We start from the raw sequence: 22,673 nt of genomic DNA, 5'->3' as shown, positions 1-22,673 counted from the left end.
AGGTTTAGATTAAGGCTCGCAAACACGCACTCGCTGAGGAACGAACAGCACGTGGCGCTAAGTTTGGAATTTATTGCTGTGGGACTTGCAGCAGGCATAAAACATCCAAAGGCTGCTACATTCCTGCTACTCAGCAGATGTTTGAGAAGGATGAAGGGTAATTGGCCAGGACATGGAGTTAATTAGTTACACAGCACCTTTCTGCCCCTGCTCCGTCCGTACGACACGGACGCGCCTGCGGTTCGCTGCTGTGCAGAAGCGAGCGGATTTCAGGAGAAGGGTGAACCTTCTTCACGGGCTTTTTCTTGCCCAGCTTATTAATGCAGGCCTGACCTTTGTTTCCTAAATTGTCTCTGTAGCTGTACCAATTAAAAACAAATAAATCATTGATTAAATGGGTATATTGATGATGGATTCGTTTCTGCTTTGGCCTTCCCCATCTGCTCCTCGCATGGTGAAGTGCTTTAGCTGCCTTGCATTAATTTCCCAAGAGGAGCAGCAAAATATTGTGTGCTGGGTAAGAGGGAAACTGCAAAACTGTGCCCCAAACAATATTCCTGCCTCAGAAGGAGCTTTTTTGAATATTATGAAAAGGATGTGCACATTTGGGAAGAGGAAAAGAGGGTGAGACAGTTGGGGCTGATTTCAACCCTCTGCGTTCAGGAATCACAGAACTCTCAGGGCTTCTGTAAAACATAATTGGGCAGAGTGGAAGTATTTATATAAAAATATTGATAGCCCTAAGGCTAAAGCTACAGGGGAGCATTTTAGAGCTGTCAGCAGAAATCTTCGGAGGCCTGGTTCTCTTCCCTTCCCTGCAGAGGAAGCCTGGGGGAGAGGCAGGGTTTTGGGAAGGCAGTACCTGCTGCCAGAGGCAGGGAATGCCTGCGAGGGCAGAGCCAAGCAATGCCACCATGAGGATCTTTCTCTCATTCTCTGACAGAATGTAGCAGCCCTCCAAGGGAGAACATTTTCCTAAGCACATTCTGCTTACCTTGTGTTTTTCCCCGAGCCCTGCCTCTGTGGCCCCTCTGCTCCCCTCCCATGGCTCTGGGTAGTGCCTGCCCTCTGCCTGGCTTCATTTTACTCTCCTGCAAGACTTTCACATAATTAGTCAGGGTGATGGACTTGCAGCTCAGTGCTGTTCACAGGACTGGCTCTTCAGGCTGCTTCCTGACACCTTTAAAAATGTGTGGTGTGCAGTTGTCAGGCAGTAATGACCAGGAACAATCCTAGGCAATCTTTTCCCCTTTGACAAGCCCCACCAGAAAGCAGCTACATACTTTACTGCATTTTGCCCTTCCATCCCAAATCTGTGCAGAACTGCGTGCTTCCACAGCACATTTGCATTCTTGATGCCTCTAAACAAGGAGTGCATCATTTTATGGATCTGTTTACAATCCATTTTTCCTGTCCAAACCAGTACGAGAGGCCAAATTTCTTCCTGCTGTGCGACTCCACTGACTTTAATTTCATTCCAGAAAGGAAGATATATGTCTGTGGGTGTGGATTTTAAGAACCCAGCAGAAGGCACTGCAGATGTGCAGTTGTGAGTTGTTCAAACATCAATAGCTCAGCTCTGTGATCAGACTCCTCCTCCCCTCCATCCGCTTTGGAAACCAGCGACTTAAAAGATTGCGTTCTGAAATCCAAAATTCTTCCTCTAGAAAAAGGTTTTGGCAGAGCAGCTTTCTTAAGCACTGATGTCTTGCTTTGAACCTGTGATATCAATAAGCTGAACCCTGCCAGGAGAGGAACCGTTAAATGGTAATTGTGAACAGAGAGGAGCAGTGTGGGGCAGCCACAAAGTCCATGGCTGTGTTTCCCTCGGGACCAGCCTGCAGGGAAGGTGAAGCAGAGGCTTTTCTGCTTCCCACTCCATGTGCTGGCTCGTGCTCTCTGCTTGCACAGGGACTTGGATAAGCCTCCGCTGCAGTGCCAGGCTTCCCAGATATCCCAGGGCTTGGGCTGTAAGGAGATGATGCTCCTCACACAGAGGCTCAGGGCAAAAGCTCCTTACAGTTTTCTGCTGGACTAAGAAGGGAGAGGGGAATTCAGCCCAATCTCTGCAGGAGTGTCAGGTGTCAGCCCTACATGGAAATCCAGGCAGGAAAATGGGATTGTGGAATGAGTGGTTCTAACCCAACCTCTGCCATCAGGCTCCTACAGGGATGATAAAGACACTTAAGCCAAACTTTCCACACCTGACACTCCAGGCTTCAGCTCCTGGAGACTGACGGAAGGGGAACTCCAAGCTTTTCAAAGTTATCCTTGTCCTGATACATTGTCTGCTTGTAATTAATAATCATCCTGGTGAGAGGGGGATGTACCCTGGGATCACACAGGGCAGGTAAAAAAAGGAATACACTCACGTTAGGGCTTCAGAGTAATTGTAATGAGGAGAGACTCCCAGAAACTTCTGCACTTCATCCATCACCGTAGCAGGGTCGCTTCTCAGCTGCTGTCCATCAATAATGAGCAACTGCAGGGGTAAATATGGCACTTATTTGGAAACAGGACTAAGGTAAACAAAATAATGGCATTATTTCACTTCTGTGACAGCCTGGGTTTAAATTAGCACCTGACTTTGTGCAGTGGTTAAAAACATTCATATGGATGAACTCCTTTTTTTAGGTTTACTTTTTGCTTTATAGAGTTGTATTTGCATAGGTGGGCACCTGGCAACTCTGTGTGTGCACCTTGTTCTAATGCAGGGGTTAAACCTCCCAAGCCAAACCTGAGTCTCAGAGAATTCTGACAAGAAGAGATAAGCAAAGGATGTCAAGTATTGTTGAGTTTTATAAGGTGTCTGGGCAATCTTGAGGAGAGAAGGCAGCAGCTCCAGGTGAGGGCAGAGGTAGAACAGGGCATGGGATGCTCATCACCCTTTGCATGCTCAGAGTTTGCCAGGACATCCCCATCTCCTCTGGAGGAATAAACTGGGGTGAGGTGGGTGAGGAGGAGACAAGCAAGGCCTGTTTGCTCCCAGAGCAATACTGCCCTTGCTACCAGTTCAGCAGCTCCAGGCAGGACTCCCTCCCCATTTATGAAAGGGTACAAAGGCCAGAGATGAAAGAAAGAAGTAAATGACTATCTGAGATTTTCTCCCTTCTCCTGGAAATGGGATTGACCTGCTTCTCCTCTCTGTAGTACAGCTGAGACTGTATAAAAGGAAAAGTGAGGATTGCAAGAAGGCAGAGCATCTAGTTCTTTTTGTTGTGGGTTTTCCCCCCAGGTCCCTGACAAAGCAGGCGACACTCAGCTCCTTTCAGCAAAATTCTGCCTCACCCAGAGCAGTCTCTGGGGATCCTTGTTCATTTGCTCCTCGTGAAACAGCCTTTCACAGCTTTGTCTGCTGACATGTGGCCATGTCCTTGGATAAAGAGTGCCCATGCATGTACTTTGTAGTACTGAAATGTTTGCTTTAGGTTATTTTCTTATTATGACTTCAGTGATGGAGATATTCTTTAGATCTATGCCTTTAGGTGAATTTGTCATGGCAAAGGTTATAAAAGACAATTTGATAGAATAGCTGAAGGAAGAGGGAGCAAAAGGAGGAATCTATGCTCCAGCCCGAGAAGGGCCAATTCCATAGCAGGACCCAATAAATGTGAAGCTTTCTATGACAGGGACTGAGTGGGAAGCAGGACGGAATCCCTTTTTAGAAAAAACCCTGGCATTTTCTAAGCGAATTTGCCAGACCTTCCCACAACATCTCATGCTGCAGCTGCAGCTTTCTGGTGCAGCAGGAGCCTCGGGGACTCCTCTGGGGCTTGCCAAGTCTCAGGGAGCCGAGCCTGGCCCTTACCTGGGAGGCAGGGAAGTGCGAGAGCCACCTCTGGATGTGCAGCGCGTACCAGCCGGGCGTCAGGCAGCGCTTCTGCAGCGCCCGGATCTCCGGCGCTGCCCAGGGGCTGCAGGTGATCACTTGGTAAAAGTTGAATTTCAGGGCAGCGGGGTCCTCGTGGGAGCGCTGGTGCTGGTGGGAGATATCGAAACACCTTTCACCGGGATGCTGGGGATGGAGCCCGGAATCCTGCAGGAGCTGCCAGGAGGGCTGTGCTGGCAGCCCGCGGCTCCCGCTCAGCGCCAGCTCTGCCGGGCAGGAGAGGGATGGGGGCCAAGGAAGCAAGGTGGGGACAGCACTCCCTCAAGGCTCCCCTGGGGAGTGAGGAGTCACTCTTGTGCTACTTTGCCTTGGCAGCTGTAAAGGTGCCAATGAGATAGTACACGGGCCCCTGGCCGTGCTTTATCCCTTGGAGAACCTCCTGGCAGTATCAGAAATGATGTGTTTCCTGCTTATTCCAGCATTATTAATCTGAGTCTATTTTAACACTGCATTTAGTGTTTTCTTTATGTGCATGCCTACACCATATTTCACGAGTGTGCCTATACATTTCGCTAAAAACAGAATCTTTAAATGGTGCAGATTTTGTTATGGAAGGGCGTGGGCTCGGTAAAAAACAAGGGAGAGCATCCTGGAGTTTCCTGGGGAAAACAACAGGCTGGCTTTTGTTTCCAAGGAGAAAAAATAAACAAAGCCACTGTCTCCAGACACAGCTCTTTTTAGCTCCTTGGAAACTTCAGGAGACACTGGGTCCATTTGTGCCTTGCTGAGCTGATGCTGGGGGAAGGGATGTGGAGGGGCCAGATCCTCAGCAGCAAGAGCTCTGATTCCCTGGCTGGGCCCCTGCTCCTTTTCCCTGTGTATCTCCCTGCTCTCCCTCTCTGCCCTGTCAGCTGTAATTGAGATTAAACTGTTTGTTTCCAGCTGGTGGCATCTCTGTGCTGGGAAATTTCATCATTTCTGACACCGGTGTCACAGGTGCCAAGTGCAGAAGCTGGCATCCAGCATCCTCCCGCTTCCACACGGTGCCAGTGCTGTGCCAACAACTCCTGCTCCTCGCTCAAGGACACACTGGCTCCACCGTGCATTCCCTGGGGCAAAGAATCCCCTACCTGGTACCAGGAATAGGCGCGGTCGGACGGGTCGATGAGGATGGTGATGATCTTGGCCTTGGGGATGAGGGAAGCAGCTCTCTTGGGAGCTTCCTCAGAATGGAAATAGTTGGCACTTTTCTCAAAGAGGAGGTCGGTGGTGACGTTGGAAGGAGTGGGGAAGAAATCCATGTACCTGGGAGGGGAAGAGACTTGTTAGAATTAGCAGTAGCACAAAAGGGTCGTGGCCCCGTGCTTCCCGTTTCGTGGGGGGCGAGAAGGTGAATTTTTAGACGTAATTCTCAAGAAGCAAAATTGAATTTGTCAGCTCAGCCCAGATGGGGATAATGGGAATGCATCTTGGCTCTTAGGTGGCGCTGGTAATAGCTAAAGCCCTCATGAAGTCTGGTAATTAGGTTTTTCCTGTGATGGATGGGATTTTTGCTAATAACTTCAGAGTCAAAGGGATATCTTTCACCAGTTTGGAGTGAGTTCAGTTTTAGCTGCAGAAAAAAAAATGGGAAAAGCTTCAAAATGTCAACATTTAATGTCAACATTTAAATGTCAAACTGTTTAATTTTAACATTGTTGAAGTACTTCATTTTGGAACTGACATATCTTTGCTTTTGGACGCTCTCGGAATGCAAGATTTGAATTTTGCCTTTGGATGGTCTCTTCCATTTAAAAATTGATTGGATGGATTCTCGTGAAGAGATAAATGGAACCTTACTTCATGAAAAGCCACTTTGGAAGGAACAGAGTGTAAGTCAGTGCAGCTACAGCCATGTAAAGACAGAGATGTTATTCAGCATGGAGACAGAAGTCATGACAGAGCTGCCTCTTGCATTCACTTGTGTGAAAACTCAGAAAAGTCTTACTGTAATAGCTAAACAAAATTAGGGCCTTGATTAAATGTCCCATCATTACCAATTAGATTCTCTTTCTATCTGATAATTCCAAGCATAACAAATTCATCCAGTAATTAAACCGATGTCACACCCGCTCCTGGAATTGTTCCACTGTGGTTTTCCATGTACTGAGGATGAGCACCTCGTTTTTCTCATTCTTCTTACCAGTCAATTCCCTTGTGGTAGTTGTTGCCATTAAAGAATTGAACTTCCTCAAAAGTTTTTGGACTGGGGAGATTGCTGATAATGGAAGGATGCATCAGAAGGAATAAATAAAGGGCTGTTGTTCCTATGCCAATGAAAAGAGATGCCATTAGGAAATATTAAAATAAAACAAGCTCCTTTGACTTTGTAGCAACTTTTTAAAAGCTCTCCTTTTGCTTCTTACCTGTTTTCTGGGGTCCTATCACCAGGAATTTGGGTAAGTGGTCGCAAGTTTTGTCTCTGGACCAAATATCCCTGTGTCGTTTATCATCGCACGGGTTCTGAAGGAGAAAAGGCAGCTGTGGACATGGCACTGGGGGGATCCAGAATCTTTGCAGGGTCTCAGTGTTATGCACTAATGCCAGAGCCCTACACTGAACAGCAAAATCCCTCTGTGAGCGTGTACAACGGTTTGGAATGACTGAGAACTAGGTTCAGTCATTAGCAGAAAAAAAGAAGAAGGGGGAGGAAAAAGATTGAAACATTGATTTAATCACGTTTCCATTTGAGGTTAAAATGGAAACCTCTGAATAGCTTCGAGGCATTACTTTCTGAGCTGTCAGAATGGTTTTGGATGCATGGGGCTTAGTGCCAATTTTAATTTACGTGAGAATGCAAAAGGGAAGGACAAAATAGGGATGTGGGATATTATTCATCTCCTTATCTTTCTACTACCTATGAATGCAAAATAAAAACCTGGGAACAAAAGGCCCTGCAGAAGAGGTTGGGGCTGGCTGCCTCTTCAAAGCAGTTATCATACAGATGCTGCCTTTGCATAGTGTTGGCTGGTAGCAGAGCATACGCTTTGCTGGGGAATCAAATTAACAAAGTATGACGGAGAAAATCATTAACTGATGGGAATTGCTGCGGCCCAGTGGAAATATTATAGATTTAGACTTCCTTTGTAGCTGGGCCAAAAAAAGAATAGGGGAAATTTTCTGCACCTTTTTGCCAGTGAAAGCCCTAAATAACTGCGCAGGTTTCCTTGGTGCCACCCTGGATTTATGCCTGCCTGGCCAAAGGCACAAGGTGGCTCACGGTGTTCCGGTTCAGAGAAGAGGCAGGTGCGTGCAACCATTAAACTGCAGCTCTGGGATCACATTCCCATCCTTAAAACAAGGCTTTTTAGAAGAAGCTTCTTTGTGGATTGCAGCTGGAGGAGGAAGAGGAGGTGACTTTACCTGCCAGAGAGGGTCTGTCTGCTCGGGGAAGAGCTCAAAGTACTTCTGAGCCAGCTGCACGGGGGGCAGCGTCTGCAGCTTGAGGTTTGTGGAGCTCTTGACAAAGCTAGCAAGGTTGGCAAAGGTGTACAGGCCCAGGCGGTCGTTCCCATAGTTGGACAGGTGGGTCATGAAAATGCTGATCTGGGGGACAAGAGGAGACTTTCAGGCAGGGCACACCAAGAAATCCAATATGCTGCCTAGAATAGCATGGCTGTAAGGAGGGGAATAAATTCTGACACAAAAACACTCCCAGGCTTTGTGAATTATGGTATCTCAGCTAAGTATCTCTGTCTTTTTTTTTCTCCTTAAAGCTGATATAACTTCTTTCTTTTTATCAGCCTTCACGTGGCCACTACCTTGTAGATCTCATGATTTATTTCAGAAGGATAAAGAGAGTTTATAGAAATAACGTGACAAATGTATTTCCCAGCATTTTCTTTCCAAGAGGTGATTAAACTGAGTTTTGTGGCTGGTTTGCCTGTAGGTTGTCATTATTTACTTTTATGAAGATGGCACCAAACCGAATGTTGTCACTTGGATGTTTTAGCGCATTGGCCTGAGACAGGATGGACTGACAGTGAAACCTGATTACAGCTGCAGGCAGGTTTGGGGGACTGAAGCACCTCATTCTGAAGAAATTAGCTATCAAAATTGAGGACACCTGATTCCCAAGTTAATGGTTTGCTTTGCAGAGAGGTAATTGTGTCTCTAATTGTAATCAGGTGAGGATGATTAGGAATGGGTGGAGTTTCGGTAGGGAAGGGGTTGCAGGATTACGCGTGCACTTTTCTCCTTTGAAAGCTACTACAGGAATCTTGTTCAGGTCAGTGAATTTTGATTTTTTTTAATTAAAAATTAATCGAATTAAAGGGCTGGAGGGTAGCTGGTTTGAGTGACACCTTGCACAGCCCAAGCATGGGGGACAGTGCTTAGGCAGCCCTCCTTTGGAGCCTGCAGTGTGGGTCAGATATGCTGGAGATAGGCTCTGAAATACTTCTGTGTGTGTCTTGGGAAGGATTTTAGCTGTGATTCACTTGAGAAGAAAGCTTTCCCCTCCAGCAGGTTCCTGCTCTGTTATCCCAAGTTTGTCCCTAGCACATTCCAGGGAGAAGAAGCCACCAGCCCCCTGCTCTCACCCTCTCGCTGTGCCAGGGTGGTGCTTCTTTAATCTTCAGCACCCAGCACTGGGAAACGTGTCCATTAGTTTGTTAAATTATTATCAGGGCTTTCAGTACCTCTCCAAGGGAGAGGCAGGTGGAGCTTAGGAGAAAGGGTCCCTCACAGCCTATCTGCAGTGGGTTTGCATTCAGCACACTTTATGCCACAGAAGGGAATTTTTTCTTCACTTTTGTTCTACTCTGGGCCTCGGCTAAGCAGAGATTGGAAGTTGTGCAAGTTGTTTTTTTCCTGTGGAAACTGGTCAAGTTGTTTTTTTCTGTGGATTGATTTGGTGTATTCCAGTGCCTGAGTGTTTTGTGACCCCAAGTATTTGCTGTGAAACAGAGTGAATCTTAAAATTACCCTGGACTTGGTGCATGTCTCTATGTAGTACCCCAGCAACTTATCAGGAAGGTAATAAATCAGCCACTCCTCATGAAATAAGCCCCCAGCCAACACAAACAGATCCTTGTTAGTTTAACTCCTGTAAATGTGAAAAGTTTTTCCTGCAGAGTGTTTTAAAGTGATGAAAAGGAAAGCACTCTCAGGAAATGTTGATGGAGAATATCACCTCGTCTCTGGAGCGTTTGTTTGATGAGTGCTGAAGGGTCTGCCAATGACATTTGGTATTATTGCAGTAAATGAAGTATGCAAGTAAATCTGTGTGCTCTTTGTGCTTTGTTTACACTTCAAAATGGATGAGATGGTTTTTAATGTTAAAATGTTCTTGTAGAAGAGGAGTATTAGGTTATTCTAGGAATTTCATTAGGCTGCAAACCAATTAAAAAATCCAATTAATCAATCTTCATGGACTCAAAAGATCTTAGACATTTCTCTTAACTTCTTTTGTTCCGTTGGTCTTTTTGGAAGTGAAAAGCCCTCAGATATGATGCGTTATTTGTGAATAAAATGGGATTTTATTCTTTTCCATCTACCTCCAAATCAGGGGATGAGAGCTGAAGGGTTTTAACTGTTCATGTTTAGAGCATGGATGTTATCAGGTTGTTTGTAAAGTAATGGCAGGACCATGGCACCGTTTCACTCTGGTTTTTTGTTCCTAGGGCTATTCCATCCACATCACTTAGATCTAGAATTGAGATATACATTGTTTTTTCTATACAGAACATTTGTATGTGCAGGCTTGTGTTATAGAGAAAATGAAACCTCTAGTAGCTAGTGGAGAGAAAAAAGGGCATTTTAGAAAGATTATTGGAATATAAACCAGTGCCTTGCAACTGCCTTCTGTGCTTAGAGTTTGTGTGCTTGCTCTGGATGCACAGCCCTATGAAATCAGAACTAAGAGCTTTTTTTGCCTTCTGTGTTTGCCAAACCTATCACAGACTGAGCTAAAAGCACATGCTTTCAGACAAAGGCTAGCCACCTGCCTCTGGAGGGCACATCTCAAGGGTGGCAGTCCCTTGTTGGGAATAAGATATTGGCTGATTCTTTTCTGTTGATATCTGCAACTCTCCCTCTTCATCTATCAAGCACTTGCAATGAAAAAAATCCATTAGCAAACTTAGGTATGAATGTGTTCCACCACCTCCTCCTCTCAGCCATTCCATAATTAAATAGGATCAATGTTCCCTTTTAGGTCCTTTCCTCCTGATGCCTGTTTGGCCCTGGCCCATTGCTGGAAAGCCCAGGAGCCAGGAATGGGTGTCATGTGGGAATTCCCCTGTTCTGAGAGGAAATTGATGCTTATTGTCTTTAGAGGCTTTATTTCCTTGCCTTTTCACCTCTTAATAAGATCTGCCAGAAGGGAGGAATTAATGGGAGCGGTGTAGCTGGGCCTCGTGTGTGACAGAGCCATGTTGGGCGACGCGCGGCGTTCTCGCCGGAACGTTCGGGTGCGTTTTTCCCGCTCCAAACCCACCAGAATGAGTTCTGCCCCTTGCATTTCTGGCTGTGCAAACGGGGTGGCAGAGCTGGGGGACTCAGACCTGCCAGGTTTTCATGTGCTCATCTCTGCCAGCCGGGCCATGGCAGTGTCTTTTCCAGTCTGGAGCGGCTCTCCCACCCCAGCAGCCTCTCCTGTTACGGATCTCCAGGCTCGTCCCTCCCGAGCCAGAGCCCTGGTCTCTGATAATGAATCCTATAATGCAGCTGCTTGTGAGGCTAAGAGGAAGCTGGAGTTGGAGTTTGTGTTGACAAAGCACTAATTTTAATAATGACAAATGGTTTCCCTAGAATTCAGGACTATTCTTATTCATCACCCTTCTGCTGCTGAAGCAAAATCATTTATATGCCTGAAAATCTTGATTTTTTTTTTTTTTTTTTCCTCGCTTTTACTCTCTTTTCACCCTGCACATCTGTTTATACTTTAATGTTCTTGACAGGATAATCAAATATTTTCCAAATATACTATCTCTAAAGAAAGCAACCAAGTCAGTGTTTGGGCAGAAACATTTTTGCCTTTGATTGAGGGGGAAACAAAACCATTGAATGGCATTTTATTTCCCATGCCCGTATTCATTCCCGTGTCTGCTCTCCACCCCGAGCGCTCCCAGGATGGGAGTGGAAGCTGCTGTCCATCAGTGCTGGGAAGTGGCCTTGGGACAGCTGTACAAATGCTGTAGAGCCTCTATGTTGTTTTAAAATTCCCTATTGGAAGAGCAAAATTGTTTCTCATTTACCAGGGACCGCTTTCTGCTTTTCTATTGTTTAGTTGGCAGGATTAAATGAATTCCTTAGTATTGACAGAACAATCCTGTGCCTTGTTCCTTTCCTTCTGAGAATACAGTTGCTAGGTTTGATATTTTATTTTTTTTTTCTATTATCTCTCCTAGTTTTGCTTCTAAAATAAAGGCTAAATCAGGAGCACATTCCAACACAGCCACTGTTCTTTGGGTCATACACATTTTTGACACCACAGATGGTGGGGTCCCAGATGAAGAAAACTGGTTGGGAGGTTCAAATCCATTAGTTATTTATATTAATTATGTAATTCTTTTTTTTTTAAAGCCTGCAATTAGAAAATAATGCGATTTAGTTTAGTTTTTTGGGGTTTTATTTTTTTTTACTGTTAGCACATGTGTTCAGAGGCTGTGAAAAAAGAACTGCTGCTTTTGATGAATTTGTGCAATTGGCGCGTAGCTGCGTGAGGGTGGGAAATGTGAATGGATGTTTTATGGCTGTTCATTTGTCACACTTGTGTAAGTGATCAGCAGCACAGCTAATTGTGGCCAAAGCGAAATGAATTCTGCCCAAATGCGCTGCTGCAGCTCACATCTGTGGGCCCCAGGAAGCCTTTGCAGAAGTCTACAGCAATTCAATCCTCTTGTTATTTCCATTTTCTAGTGGAATTCATGATATAGGAATTTGTTTTCTTGCCATCTGTGTTTTCTCATTGAAAAGACTTCCTTAGACTATAAACTCTCTCCCAAAAAAAAAAAAGCAAATATCTGTTGAGTTCAGACCTGAGAATAAACCCAAGTTCAAATTAAGGAAATAAAGCAGATTGCAATGGTTTTGGGTACTGCTGGCTTAGGCCAAGCTGAACATGAGGCAGAGCTGTGGAGGACAAGGCACATCCAGGCAAGAAGAAGCCCAAACAATGATGAGTTTGGATAAGTGCCCACAGATGACAATTTCTCTGCCATTTCTCCTTAGAGATGTGGTAAATTAAGATTTGCTTCTAATTGTGCTTGGAATGATGGGATAATTGATGTTTTTCATCCGTGACATGACACTCTGTAAACTCCAGGTAGAGGAAGGCAATGCAATCCTGGCGTTCCCTGTGGAAATGACTGTCCAGGACCCTGCCCAGCACTCCAAGTTACAGAGCAAGTGTAAATCATTCTTTTTATTCAGAGCACTCCTATAAACAGTAAGAGTTTTCACCAGGATATTTTCTTTTGGACTCAAAGAAATGCCTGGAAAATGGATATAGGTTGGAGATGCAGGAGATTTATCATTTGTTTTTATAACAGTTGTACTGTCATGTTGCTATCTTAGCAGTTTTCTGATTGCTCTGGGTTATAGAGTGTTCATAAATGATGATTAATTAATCCAGTTTGGTGGCCTACTCTGAGCAAACAAACCTCAGAGTTAATTTAATTCTCCACTCTTGGATTCAGAGGAAAAAAAAAGAAAAGGGCAGCATTTTCAGTTCACTAGAGGATATAATATTCTCAAATCAGCCGCTTTCCAATTAATTTTGAGCGGCGAACACAGCGAGGAAATTTTATTCTTGTCCATTTACTTCTATTAAGGATTCATTTTCAGTAATCAGAGAGTTCTGAGTCAGCTTGTTTTCACCTGAAAGGCTTGCTCCTGACACTTGAATAAATTTTTGCATGGTGTGTGTATGAAGGTAAAAGATTCTTTCCCTCCATCCCCTTGTTGACACACGGTCGTTTATTGCTGTTTCTGCCATCACCCAACTTGCTGGGAAGGACTTGTGGTAAAAAAGCAGCAGCTTTCAAAAAGCAGGAAAATGTCATGAAAGAAGGAAAGGAGATGTGCTATCCTCAAAATACTTTGCTCATGCTCTAGGTTTCAAGCTAATTAGTTTCTAAATATGCTGCTGAAGGCTTGAGTTTCCATGGGGTAATATTTCCCTGTAGAAGCTCTGTGCAGCCATGTGGGATGAGGGGGAAAAATAATCATTTACTGAGGGGAGGAAAAGATTCAAAAAGGTGAGGAAGGTCAGGGTTGATTTGGTGTGTTTATGACCATTAAGATAAATTCTGTATATGTAAATATATAACTTGTTAACAGAACTCCCTTTTAATTTGGTCCAATGAACCTTTCTCTCTTGTCAGGTCCGAGAGGGACACGTCCCTTTGGCTGTACCCTGATAATTGCAGCTCCAAGAATATTGACATTTTTTAGTGGGGAGGTTGCCTGCCTGCCTTTTCCTGTCCCTGAAATGTGCTGAGATGCTCAGCTCACAGGGCCCTCAGCAGAACTGCACTGTGAATTGCTTTTGGATTGCAGCACATATCCTACAATGCCCAAGGTTATTTTTTTATTCTTTCTATAGCTATGCTCAGAGAAACAAAGCAAATAAAAAGAAAAATATTAGCAACACTCAAGATGTTCCATAATAACATTCCCAAATCTCTTGTGGAAGGTATAAATTAACCCCTCTCTGCATTTACTTTTAATATTCCGAAGCAATAATGTGTGATTCCACTCTGTCTGTGATGAGAGAGAGAGAGAGCAGGGAACAAGAACAAAACCTTCCAAGTGTGGCACATGCGGGACGTGGAGAATGTAGCTCCAACAGGCTGGAAATGAGCAATAACCCTTTAGTCACGGTGAGAGTTTAAAAATGGAAATGCCTTTAAGTGGCCTTCAGAATTAAAAGCGTCCCATGCCACTTCTGAGGGAGTTAGAATAATAATGTACATTATTATGGGCTGCCTGTAGCTTCTGCTGAGGGGAGTTCAAAGTTACTTTTCAATCACAGGTCTGATTTCGCTCTCGACAACCAAATTCCCACAAAAAAAAAAAAAAAAAAGCAGCAGCTAATCTTCCTGAAATTCATCTGCCACATTTCACCTCTGGTTAAAGCTTCTTAGGGGTGTTTGATTGAAGTGGGAAGAGAAGCCTGAAGAAGTGTTTAACTTGTCCCTTTTTCTGTTTTTTTTCCATTTTTAACCTGATCTGTCAGCTGCAAGTACGTGGTACTTGGGTGGGTTTGTGGGCCAAATGTGGTGCAGGGTATGCCTGACTCTAGATCCTCTGCGGTGAGGCAAGTGTAAATCTAGAGTAGGGAGGCTTCTGTGTTCAAAAATATGGAGAAAAATGACTTGTGCCTATTTTTATGGTGAAACCGTGGAGAGGAGTCAGTGGGAGATGGAATAAAAACACCCTGTGAGAGGAAGGGGGTAAGGAAGAGTCAGCCCAGGCAAAATCCTGTGTAACAAGGAGAGAAAGGAAGAGTAGGAAGGGCAGGAGAGGAGAGGCAGGATTCTGGGTTATCCTAAAGCTTTTCAAGGTGAAGAGGTGATGGGAAAAAATGCATCACATGGGCAAATAAATCCAGTTGACTGCCTGCTCCACCGGGCCGGTGGGTGCTGCTGCTTCTCCTCAAAGCCCCTTACACTGATTTTTGCTGCCGTGTTTGACTGAGGAGCCTTTTGTGCTGTCACTTGCTGGCTTAATAAAAAGCTCTCTGGTTTAAAGAGGTGGGCTTTTTGGTTTTTTTTTTAGAAGAAATGACTCTCTCGCTGTTGTTTGTAGAGGCAATAATATTTAGGGCTGTATTTATTAGCTTATCTTGGCTGTTAAATGTTTATGGCTGTTGTTTATGGCCTGTGGAGCAGGGGAGGGAAGGAGAGGAGCCATCAAACAGATAGTGGGAGACCTTGTGGATGCTGAAGAGGTGATAAATAGAACAGTTTGTAAAAGCATTAAACGTGTCACGGCTTTTCCCGGGAGACTGAATGAAGGGCAGCGGCCCGAGAACCCACTCGCTTTAGAGCCTGACATTTGGAAATGTGGAAAAATCCCCTTGAAAACTTCAACTCCAATGGAGTTCTCTAACTTTCCTTTTGGGAAACCTGTTTTGGTTTTTTTTTTCTACTGAAAGAATTTCAGCTTTGGGGGACTGCACGTTACAAATGGGTCGCTTTTAATTGTGAATTTTGATGGGTTATATTTGGAGGGATTTGCTCTTTTCATCCCATTTGCTCTCCCCACCTCCTGCTCCGTGTTTGGTCATGATTTCAGTTGCTGGGAGCCTCAGAAAAATACCTTGGCACACCACAGCTTCCACACCCAACTCCCTTTCCAATAAAATCCAGGCTGGTTTTACTGCTGGTTAATTTGGCAAAACCAGAAGTGCCTGGATAGTTGATGGGGAGATGTTTAAAAGGAAAGGAACGTGGAACAGCACTGGTGAAGCCAACAATGAGGAAGGGAGATGTTAAGGACATTCTCTGTGAGAAGAAAAAGTTATTTTAAAGCACAATTAAGCTAAGCAAATAATGAGAGGTAGAATTCTAAAAAGGCTGAAAATAACTGAAATGTTGAACTGCTTGAAATGCCATAAGTGTTTTTTCATCTTATATAAGCCAATGAAGCAAATGTTAAAAAAATATCATTAAAAGCACCTCAAAGCACTGCAAGAAGTTGTACAGAATTGGGAAGGTTGAGGAAAAGATGACATCATGCTGTTCAAAATAGTTTTAAACAGAAAATAAATTTTTATGGGTTTCAGGCTGACTTTGCTTCTGCTGCTGGAGCTGTGGAATGCTGCACACCTGCAGAAAACCTAAATATTTTTTCACAATGCTGTTCAGAACCATAAAATTTTCTACCATATTGACATAGCTGAGTGGTGTTATTTTCCTATTAAGGACATGGTGATCTCGTCTGATGCTCTTTGGTATTTCATTCCTGGCTTTGAAGATACGAGTAGCTATGTAATTTTTTGAGTAATTACACGTTTTCTTGCCTTAAGATCTAACTACACTTAATAGAGATATTTATGTTGTCACAAGAACCTTAGTCTTGGGACGAGTTTAGGTTTGCTATCAAAATTAGATTGGGCACAAAACCAGTTTTGTAAGGGCTTTTTTACGTTTGGGTTGGTTGAAGCTTTAGATGTCTTTTTTTCCTCTGTCTAGTGAGAGTGGTGGTTCTGCTGCTCTCTTTTCACTGCTGCTGTGCAAGTGCTGATGCTACAGCTTTTGGGAGGTCTGTCCTAATTAAGATTGAGCAACTAACTGGGTTTTGATGTTTTTCAAACCACATAGTAAATAACATCAAAAATGATTATAACTTTGATTGAACATCCAGCTTTGGTCTGGCAAGGGAGATAAGAAACTTTAAGCTGAATTTTTTCTTGCTTGTATCAAATACTAAAGCAGAAGTCCAAGAAGATAATATTTCATTTTCTGCCCCAAACTGTATTTTTATTTCTTATTTGCACATATATCTGAGGCTCCCTGTGATTGTTCTAAGCCTCCAAACGAAGGAAACCCTTCAGGAAGGGAGCTGGATTGATACCTTTGAAAAAGTTTCACTATTTGGGTTTATGTCAAGCCCAGTCTGTTTGCTGAGCCTTCCCCAGTAACTTTAATGAGCTTTGCTTTGAAGAGTTTATGCAAAGTGTAAGTACCCCAAAGTGCAGACTTGAGCAGCCTGCTGCCTTAGCTGGATTCTGGAAAGGTCTGCCTGGGATTCTTGCAACCCTCATTAAAACTCCAAGGAAGTTGGTTTGATTTCTGTCTGTCTTGGTGGAATTTATCCCTCCTCTGCCTACTACTAAATCATCTCTGCCAGACATGACTCATCTTTAGGATTCATAAATTAGGAAGTGAAAAGATCTCTCTGAGCCACAGAATATTCAGTAGAAGCCATTTAAAAAAAATTCCATCAGAAGATCCCCTTGACAATCTCTCTGCAAACTTTATTCCCGTGCAGTGTCCCTTGGGCACTTGGTAATTTAACCATCTGTGTGGTATTGCCTCATGGAAGCACAAACACTTTTGGTATTTGAGCTTAAGATGTATTTGTAATAAATTTGCTGAAATTGCTAACCACGACCTGAGGAAGGGACAGAGTTTCTATAAAGCTCTGGAAAAGCTGTTTAATCAAAAGTTGATGATTGCAGTTTTTTCAAATACCACCACCGATATCTACGGCGTTCTCAGGTTACTGGGACACAAATGGGCAGAAGAATTTGGCCTGTTCTAAGCATTGCTCATGGGGGAAGGAGCTCTACATGCTCTGCTGCACTGCCCAAATCTGAGGAAATCTTCACAGAAGTGAGAAATGCACAGGTATTCATCCAGCTGTGATAAAGCTCAGTGTGAATTCCAAGCTGCACTTAAGGATGGGAAGAAAAACCAGCCTGAGAGAGCTGCAAATAATGGGAGCCAGGGAAAGGAAGAGGGATCTGTTTTATTCTCAGCTGAGGTGTCATGTGTATGATAGAGAAAAATTCCTGATAGGTTTGTCCCCTTTCTTTAAGACCACTGAATCTGACTCGGGACACCAACTTACCCAGGCAAAATGTTCACTCATAAGCATCTAACTGTATAATACCAAAAATCTAAGTTTAGATGTCTAAATAAAAGCGACCTGGATTTGAGAGTCAGTCCCACCTGAAGTTTCTTTAGCTCTGCAGAGGAGTCAATGAGGACTGCAGGTTAAACTCAGTGAAAATGAGGCCACCTGGCAAGACAAGGGACATTTATCTTGTGCCTAGTGCAGCTTGTTGGGTGGAAAGGGAAGGAGGGAGGACAATGACAAGAAGAAAATAATTGATATATGGGGGGGTTGGGGATCTTTCCCTTCATCTTCACACCTCTAGGCTCCTGTCTTAAGTGGCATCAGTCGGTTTTTTAGAAGCTCAAAACTTATTTTTAGGAGCTGGTGGCGGGAGGAATGATATCAGGCCTGAGCCCTGGGGTTTCCATTGAGCTGTATGAGGAGGGCCTGAGGAGCCAAGCTAGTGAAAAAAGGTAAAAAATGAACAAGATGAGTTTTTTCTACCCTCAGGGGTTAGTTTCAGCCTCAGACAGGTCTCTCAGGGGGACCTGGCTTCAGGCTGAGAAACAATAGGGAGCTGTAATGAATGGATTTTCCAGGAGATTGTTGTACGTACAATTGTAGCTGGAAATTGGCAGACAAGACATTTTCTGCTTAAACTGCTTGTTACCTCTGAGCAAGTGATCCTGGTTTTTATTTCCCAACCTGATCTCCTTCCCTTCCTCCCTCCATCCTCCCTCCCTGTTAGTCAGCACATCCAAAAAAGAGCCAGAGAAGGTACCTACAGGGTTCAGGAGAATGGTGAGGAAGAGTTCACCTCCTCGGATACTTTTGTCCAGCTCCTGAGGACCGCCAGGATATTCCTTGTAAAAAATAGTGTGAGTGAAAAGGCCACAGGTCTGTCGAGGGAGCACCTGGGAACAAAAGAACAGCAGCTTACAGGTACTGCAGTGACATAATCTGCCTGGGGAAGGACTTTTGTTTCCCTTAATTCAACATTTTTTATTTTTTGTGCAGTTAAAACAGCAACCAAAAGCTACATTTAGCAGAGCATTTGGGCCCATGTGTAAAAACACTGCTGATTTTCAGTCAGTTCCAGTAGTAAAATGTACCCTGCAGGAATTTTTGAGGCACTCCCTCTGCCTTGTTTAGGGGATCACAATTTTGAGTTGGTATGCATGGGCAATATTCAGATCAGCTTGTGGGACTTCAAACCACCCCTTGGAATATTTGTCAGTTCACTTTAGCACACCCAATCTCGAGGTTTGCAGCTGGCTGGTAGGACAGGCCAAAGGACTTGATAAGTTTTCCTGTCCTCTGTGCACTTTTCAGTGAAGCCTTCTCTCCCCTCCCGAGAGTGCACAGGCTCTAAGAGTCAGGCAGGTGTCCCAGCCCTGGCTCTGAGAATTTCAGGAGCAGAGCTGAAACTTCAGCCTTGCAGAAGTGCTGAAGGAGATTACTTCCACCTGTTCACCTTCCCAGGTGATGGCTCTCTAATCCTTTCATGCATAAAGATGAAGCAGAGCTGGGAACAGAGGTCTTAGGCAGTTTAATGATTTCAGAGAGTTGGTCGTTGATGGCACCACGAGCACTTTTAGTTTGAGGAATACTTTTGCAGTTGCCTCAGTCCGTTTGACTCTGTTTTCCCCCCTCTTTTGAACCCCCTAACAAAGGCACTCTTTGGGTGCCCTTACAGCTGCTGGATCCCAGGGAATTTTAAGGAGAACTCGAGGCGCTGGGTCTGAGGAGCCCCCCTGGGGTTCCCTGCACTACTATTGCTATGAACATGGAAATGCAGTGTACCATGATGCCATTGTGGATGAAGCCCCGTCTGTACCGTGCAGGCTTCAGGTGCGGGTACTCTTCCGTGCTGGTCACGCGGATGTGCCACACCTTCTTCCAGGCCTCGTAGAGCTGCACGTGCACCGGGTACACCCCGGAGTGGTGCGGAGCCACCGCGTAGCCCATGCCCGTCGGGATGCCGTGCTCCTGGAGGGATGGACACAGTTAGCAACACAGGGAAAACCACCCCACGAGTCATTATTCTGAGCTGGTTTTTTCCCCCTGCGCACGGTGGCATTGGAGAAGCTGCTGTCCCTACACAGAGTTGGAATCTGCATAGCACGAGCTAGGAATGGGAGGGAAGTGGAGAGAACTGGAATTCCAGTGTGCTAACTGTGTATTGTCCTGGATTAGGTTCCATTCCTGTTGCATGGAGTAGATTTGCCTCCTGTTACGTATTGCACGTATTTGAATATGCATCCTACCTTTCTGGTCTTTTTTAAAGGTAATCTAGTAAACCAATGCTGCTTATTTACTAAGCTAGTAAACAGATGGGGAAAAAAAAAGTTGCAGGGATGCACATGGGATTTTATTTCCTAGTTCTGGTATAGGAGAATGATTCCTTCCTGGTTTAATAAATATTTCACATACTCTCTGAACCTCCTTATTTTTTTCCGTTATATTAAAGTAGTAGCAAAGAACCTTGGACCGCTTTTACTTTTTATAAATATTTATATTTAGCTCCATTCCTATATGGAAATATGTGCATCTTCATGAATATTATCTGCAGGTTCTCTTGAAAATCTCTTCCAAAGACACAAATTCATCTTGCTCCCACTACTACTGGACACGTCAGCTCTTTTCTACTCCCTTAAATGTAATGTGCAGAGGGAAAGGCTGAAATATGAGATGATTCTTTTAGGGGTTTTTTTTGTCTTTCCTCTTGCTCACATTATCCATTGATTACTTTAATTCCAGGAACAGCAGGTTCTGCTGGGCATCCTGAAGTACTTAACAAAGAAAGGGTTTTGAGTCATTGGAAAAAATTAAGTTAAATCTTAACTTAGGGAGCACTCATTCCTACATCACATAATGCAACCACTTAAAATGATCCACTCCTTATAGTCAAGACCTCAGGTTACTGACTGATCTTGTAAAAGAGAAACCCAAACTCTGTATTTTGTAATTTACTGAGAACAAAATGTAATTTCTGTTTATTAATGCTGTTGCCTACTTGAGAGGCATGAGTCAGTTGAAAGCTGGAATGAGGGATAGCTCTATAGTGAGACATGGTAAATCACCCTGTTCTTTATTTTTATTTTTTTTTCTTTTGCCATGAACATGTAAAAAGGAAAAAGCTTCATCAAAAGATGTCTTTAAAGCTGGCCATTTATTGCCAGGCCTGAGAGCTCTGTGATTCTCAGTCTCTCAAGCTGCTAACCTGAATATCCTGTCTCAGCCTGAATGTGCAAACCTTCACCAAATGCGGGGAAGGGAGAACACAGAAACTTGGGTGTAAGGCAGATGTGTCCAGAACGCTGCTCTGGGTGCCCTGTCCCAAAGCAGGGATCTGGATGGATATGCCTAAGAGCCTGTTTATCTCCTTATTGTTTGATGCTGGAATTGCCATAGCAACAGGATGCTGAAATGGTGATCTGCCACTGACAAATAAAATCAGGCAGCTTTTCAGGAGTTCTCGACATAAAAAACCAAATTAACCTCTGAGTAAAACCTGCTCACGACGTAGTTCATCATACAAATTGATCAGGCACTCAGATATGCAATAAGAGTTAAGAAGAAACAACTATCAAATACTTGTATTTTCTTTGGGCAGCTCTCTTTGCAGTTTACCTGGGAAGATTAAATATTGTGTGTCCCTTTTTAGTGATTTTCTGTTGTGCTTTTCTTCTTTTCCTCTCATTGTGTTATTAAGATTACCTTGGGAGTGAAAACTCATGTGTTAAAGGAGTATGCTGGTGTGTCAAGATAAGAAAAATACCTGTATGGAGCATTTTTTCTTGTATATTATAAGGAACAATTTCCTGATTTTTACATGCAAAATATACTTTGGGTGTTTTTTTCATTTCAAAACTTGTGCCTGTTTGTTTAGTTTGGAATGTAGGTATGATTTGCCATTGTCAGAGAAAATAAGAATGCAAACTTTTCATGTAATAAATTTTATGTCTGCTGTAGATCTTTTCACACAGACAGTCAAGGTGCAGGTGTGAAGGATTTTATTAGATGAAAAAGCTAAATACAACCTCAGCTGAGTTTGCCCAACCTTTTGGCTTTGTCTGATAGCAGGTGATGCAGCAAATGAGTATTTCAGAAGAACAGAAGGTGAGGCAGAATGGATCTCATCCTGCTGCACAGGATGATGTTATCCTATATTTACAGCCCATTTTTAGAGGCAGTCTCCAGTGGGCATCTCTCCTTGCCCACATTAAGCACAGATATTAATAATGGGACAAATTAGGCTCTTTTCATCACATGCAGATGCTTTGCCTTGGCTGTGTGGTCACTGGGCCCTCATATTACTGGTATTTAATTGGTGTATTAAAAGCTCATGGTGTATTTGTGGTTTGAGAAGCTCAAGAGTTGCAGGCAGAGGAAGTGCTAATGTGCATCTGCAGTTGGTTGTAAGCAGGAGGTGGGAGCCAAGGAGTGTTACCAGACAGGTTCTTAATTGATTTGTTCAGTTTTATATCTTTCTTTCTTTCTTTCTTCTTCCTATCAGCTCAGAGCTGCCTTGTAAAGCCAGTGACAGTTTGTGCCCTGTCTCTGCTGAGCTTTGGGCTCTGTACTCACAAATGAGCACAGAAGATAATCACTGAGCAAACAAACCAAGGGATGAAATCAAGAGCTACGGGCTTTGGATTAGATACATCCGACTTGCTTTTGTCAGATAAGGATGTACAAAGGGGGAGGAGGAATATCTTATTATTGATGGCAGGGAAAACTTGGTTTGGTTTATTTTTGGAGTATGTGCTGTCAGAGACTTCTGCTTGAGTGATTTTTTGCCTCTCTCTGTATCCATTGCATTGCCTATAAACAAGGAGAGTAATACTTGAGGAGTTATCAGTTTGTGAAATTTAATCTGATGTTTTGTTCATTAGTGTCTTTAAAGGGTTTTGGGATCCTGTGATCGAAAAAAGAACCCCAAACTACAAAACATGATCAACTCAAACCCAACTGATAATCAAAATAATTGTAATTGCCCATTTCCTTAGGCGAGCTCTGGAACACACATTGATGTTTACGTAAATAGGATGACACTGGGAAAGCAAAACTTTGGGTAGCCTGTGACTTTACCACTAAGTTCAACTCTCTCTCTTGTTCCTCTGAGGCTGAGAATCTCGTGCTTGATGATGGATTTGGCAGCGAGGGCTTTGGGAATGGGGATTAGGATGGTGCAGCTGTGGGGGCTATCACTCGGGTACACAGACTTCCTCTGCTGCCTGCCAGATCCAGAGCAACGGGACAATGACATTTATGGAAGATGTGGGGAAGT

The 22,673-nt window shown here is 43.8% G+C and overlaps 1 protein-coding gene across 7 annotated transcripts in view; it reads right to left on the bottom strand.

The window, feature by feature from the left end:
- LOC111929000 (N-heparan sulfate sulfotransferase 4) overlaps positions 1–22,673 on the bottom strand; it is a 99,414-nt gene that overhangs the window by 4,044 nt on the left and 72,697 nt on the right. For 4 of the 7 annotated variants that reach the window (XM_086888081.1, XM_086888083.1, XM_086888080.1 and 1 more), the window contains 8 exons: positions 19,184–19,369; positions 18,166–18,294; positions 7,232–7,414; positions 6,235–6,331; positions 6,012–6,135; positions 4,960–5,134; positions 3,809–3,979; positions 2,373–2,482 (listed from right to left, as the gene is read on the bottom strand). In XM_086888081.1, the coding sequence (XP_086744207.1) occupies positions 2,373–2,482; positions 3,809–3,979; positions 4,960–5,134; positions 6,012–6,135; positions 6,235–6,331; positions 7,232–7,414; positions 18,166–18,294; positions 19,184–19,369 (1,175 nt within the window). Of the gene's footprint in view, positions 1–983; positions 1,100–2,372; positions 2,483–3,808; positions 3,980–4,959; positions 5,135–6,011; positions 6,136–6,234; positions 6,332–7,231; positions 7,415–18,165; positions 18,295–19,183; positions 19,370–22,673 lie in introns of those variants that run through there. The other 3 variants (XM_086888085.1, XM_086888086.1, XM_086888084.1) reach the window with 2 other exon arrangements.

The sequence above is a fragment of the Cyanistes caeruleus genome, chromosome 5, assembly GCF_971803275.1.
Source record: "Cyanistes caeruleus chromosome 5, bCyaCae1.hap1.1, whole genome shotgun sequence".
Lineage (NCBI taxonomy): Eukaryota > Metazoa > Chordata > Aves > Passeriformes > Paridae > Cyanistes > Cyanistes caeruleus.
Note: the sequence above shows the minus strand (reverse complement) of the source record. Positions and strands in the feature narration are given on the sequence as shown.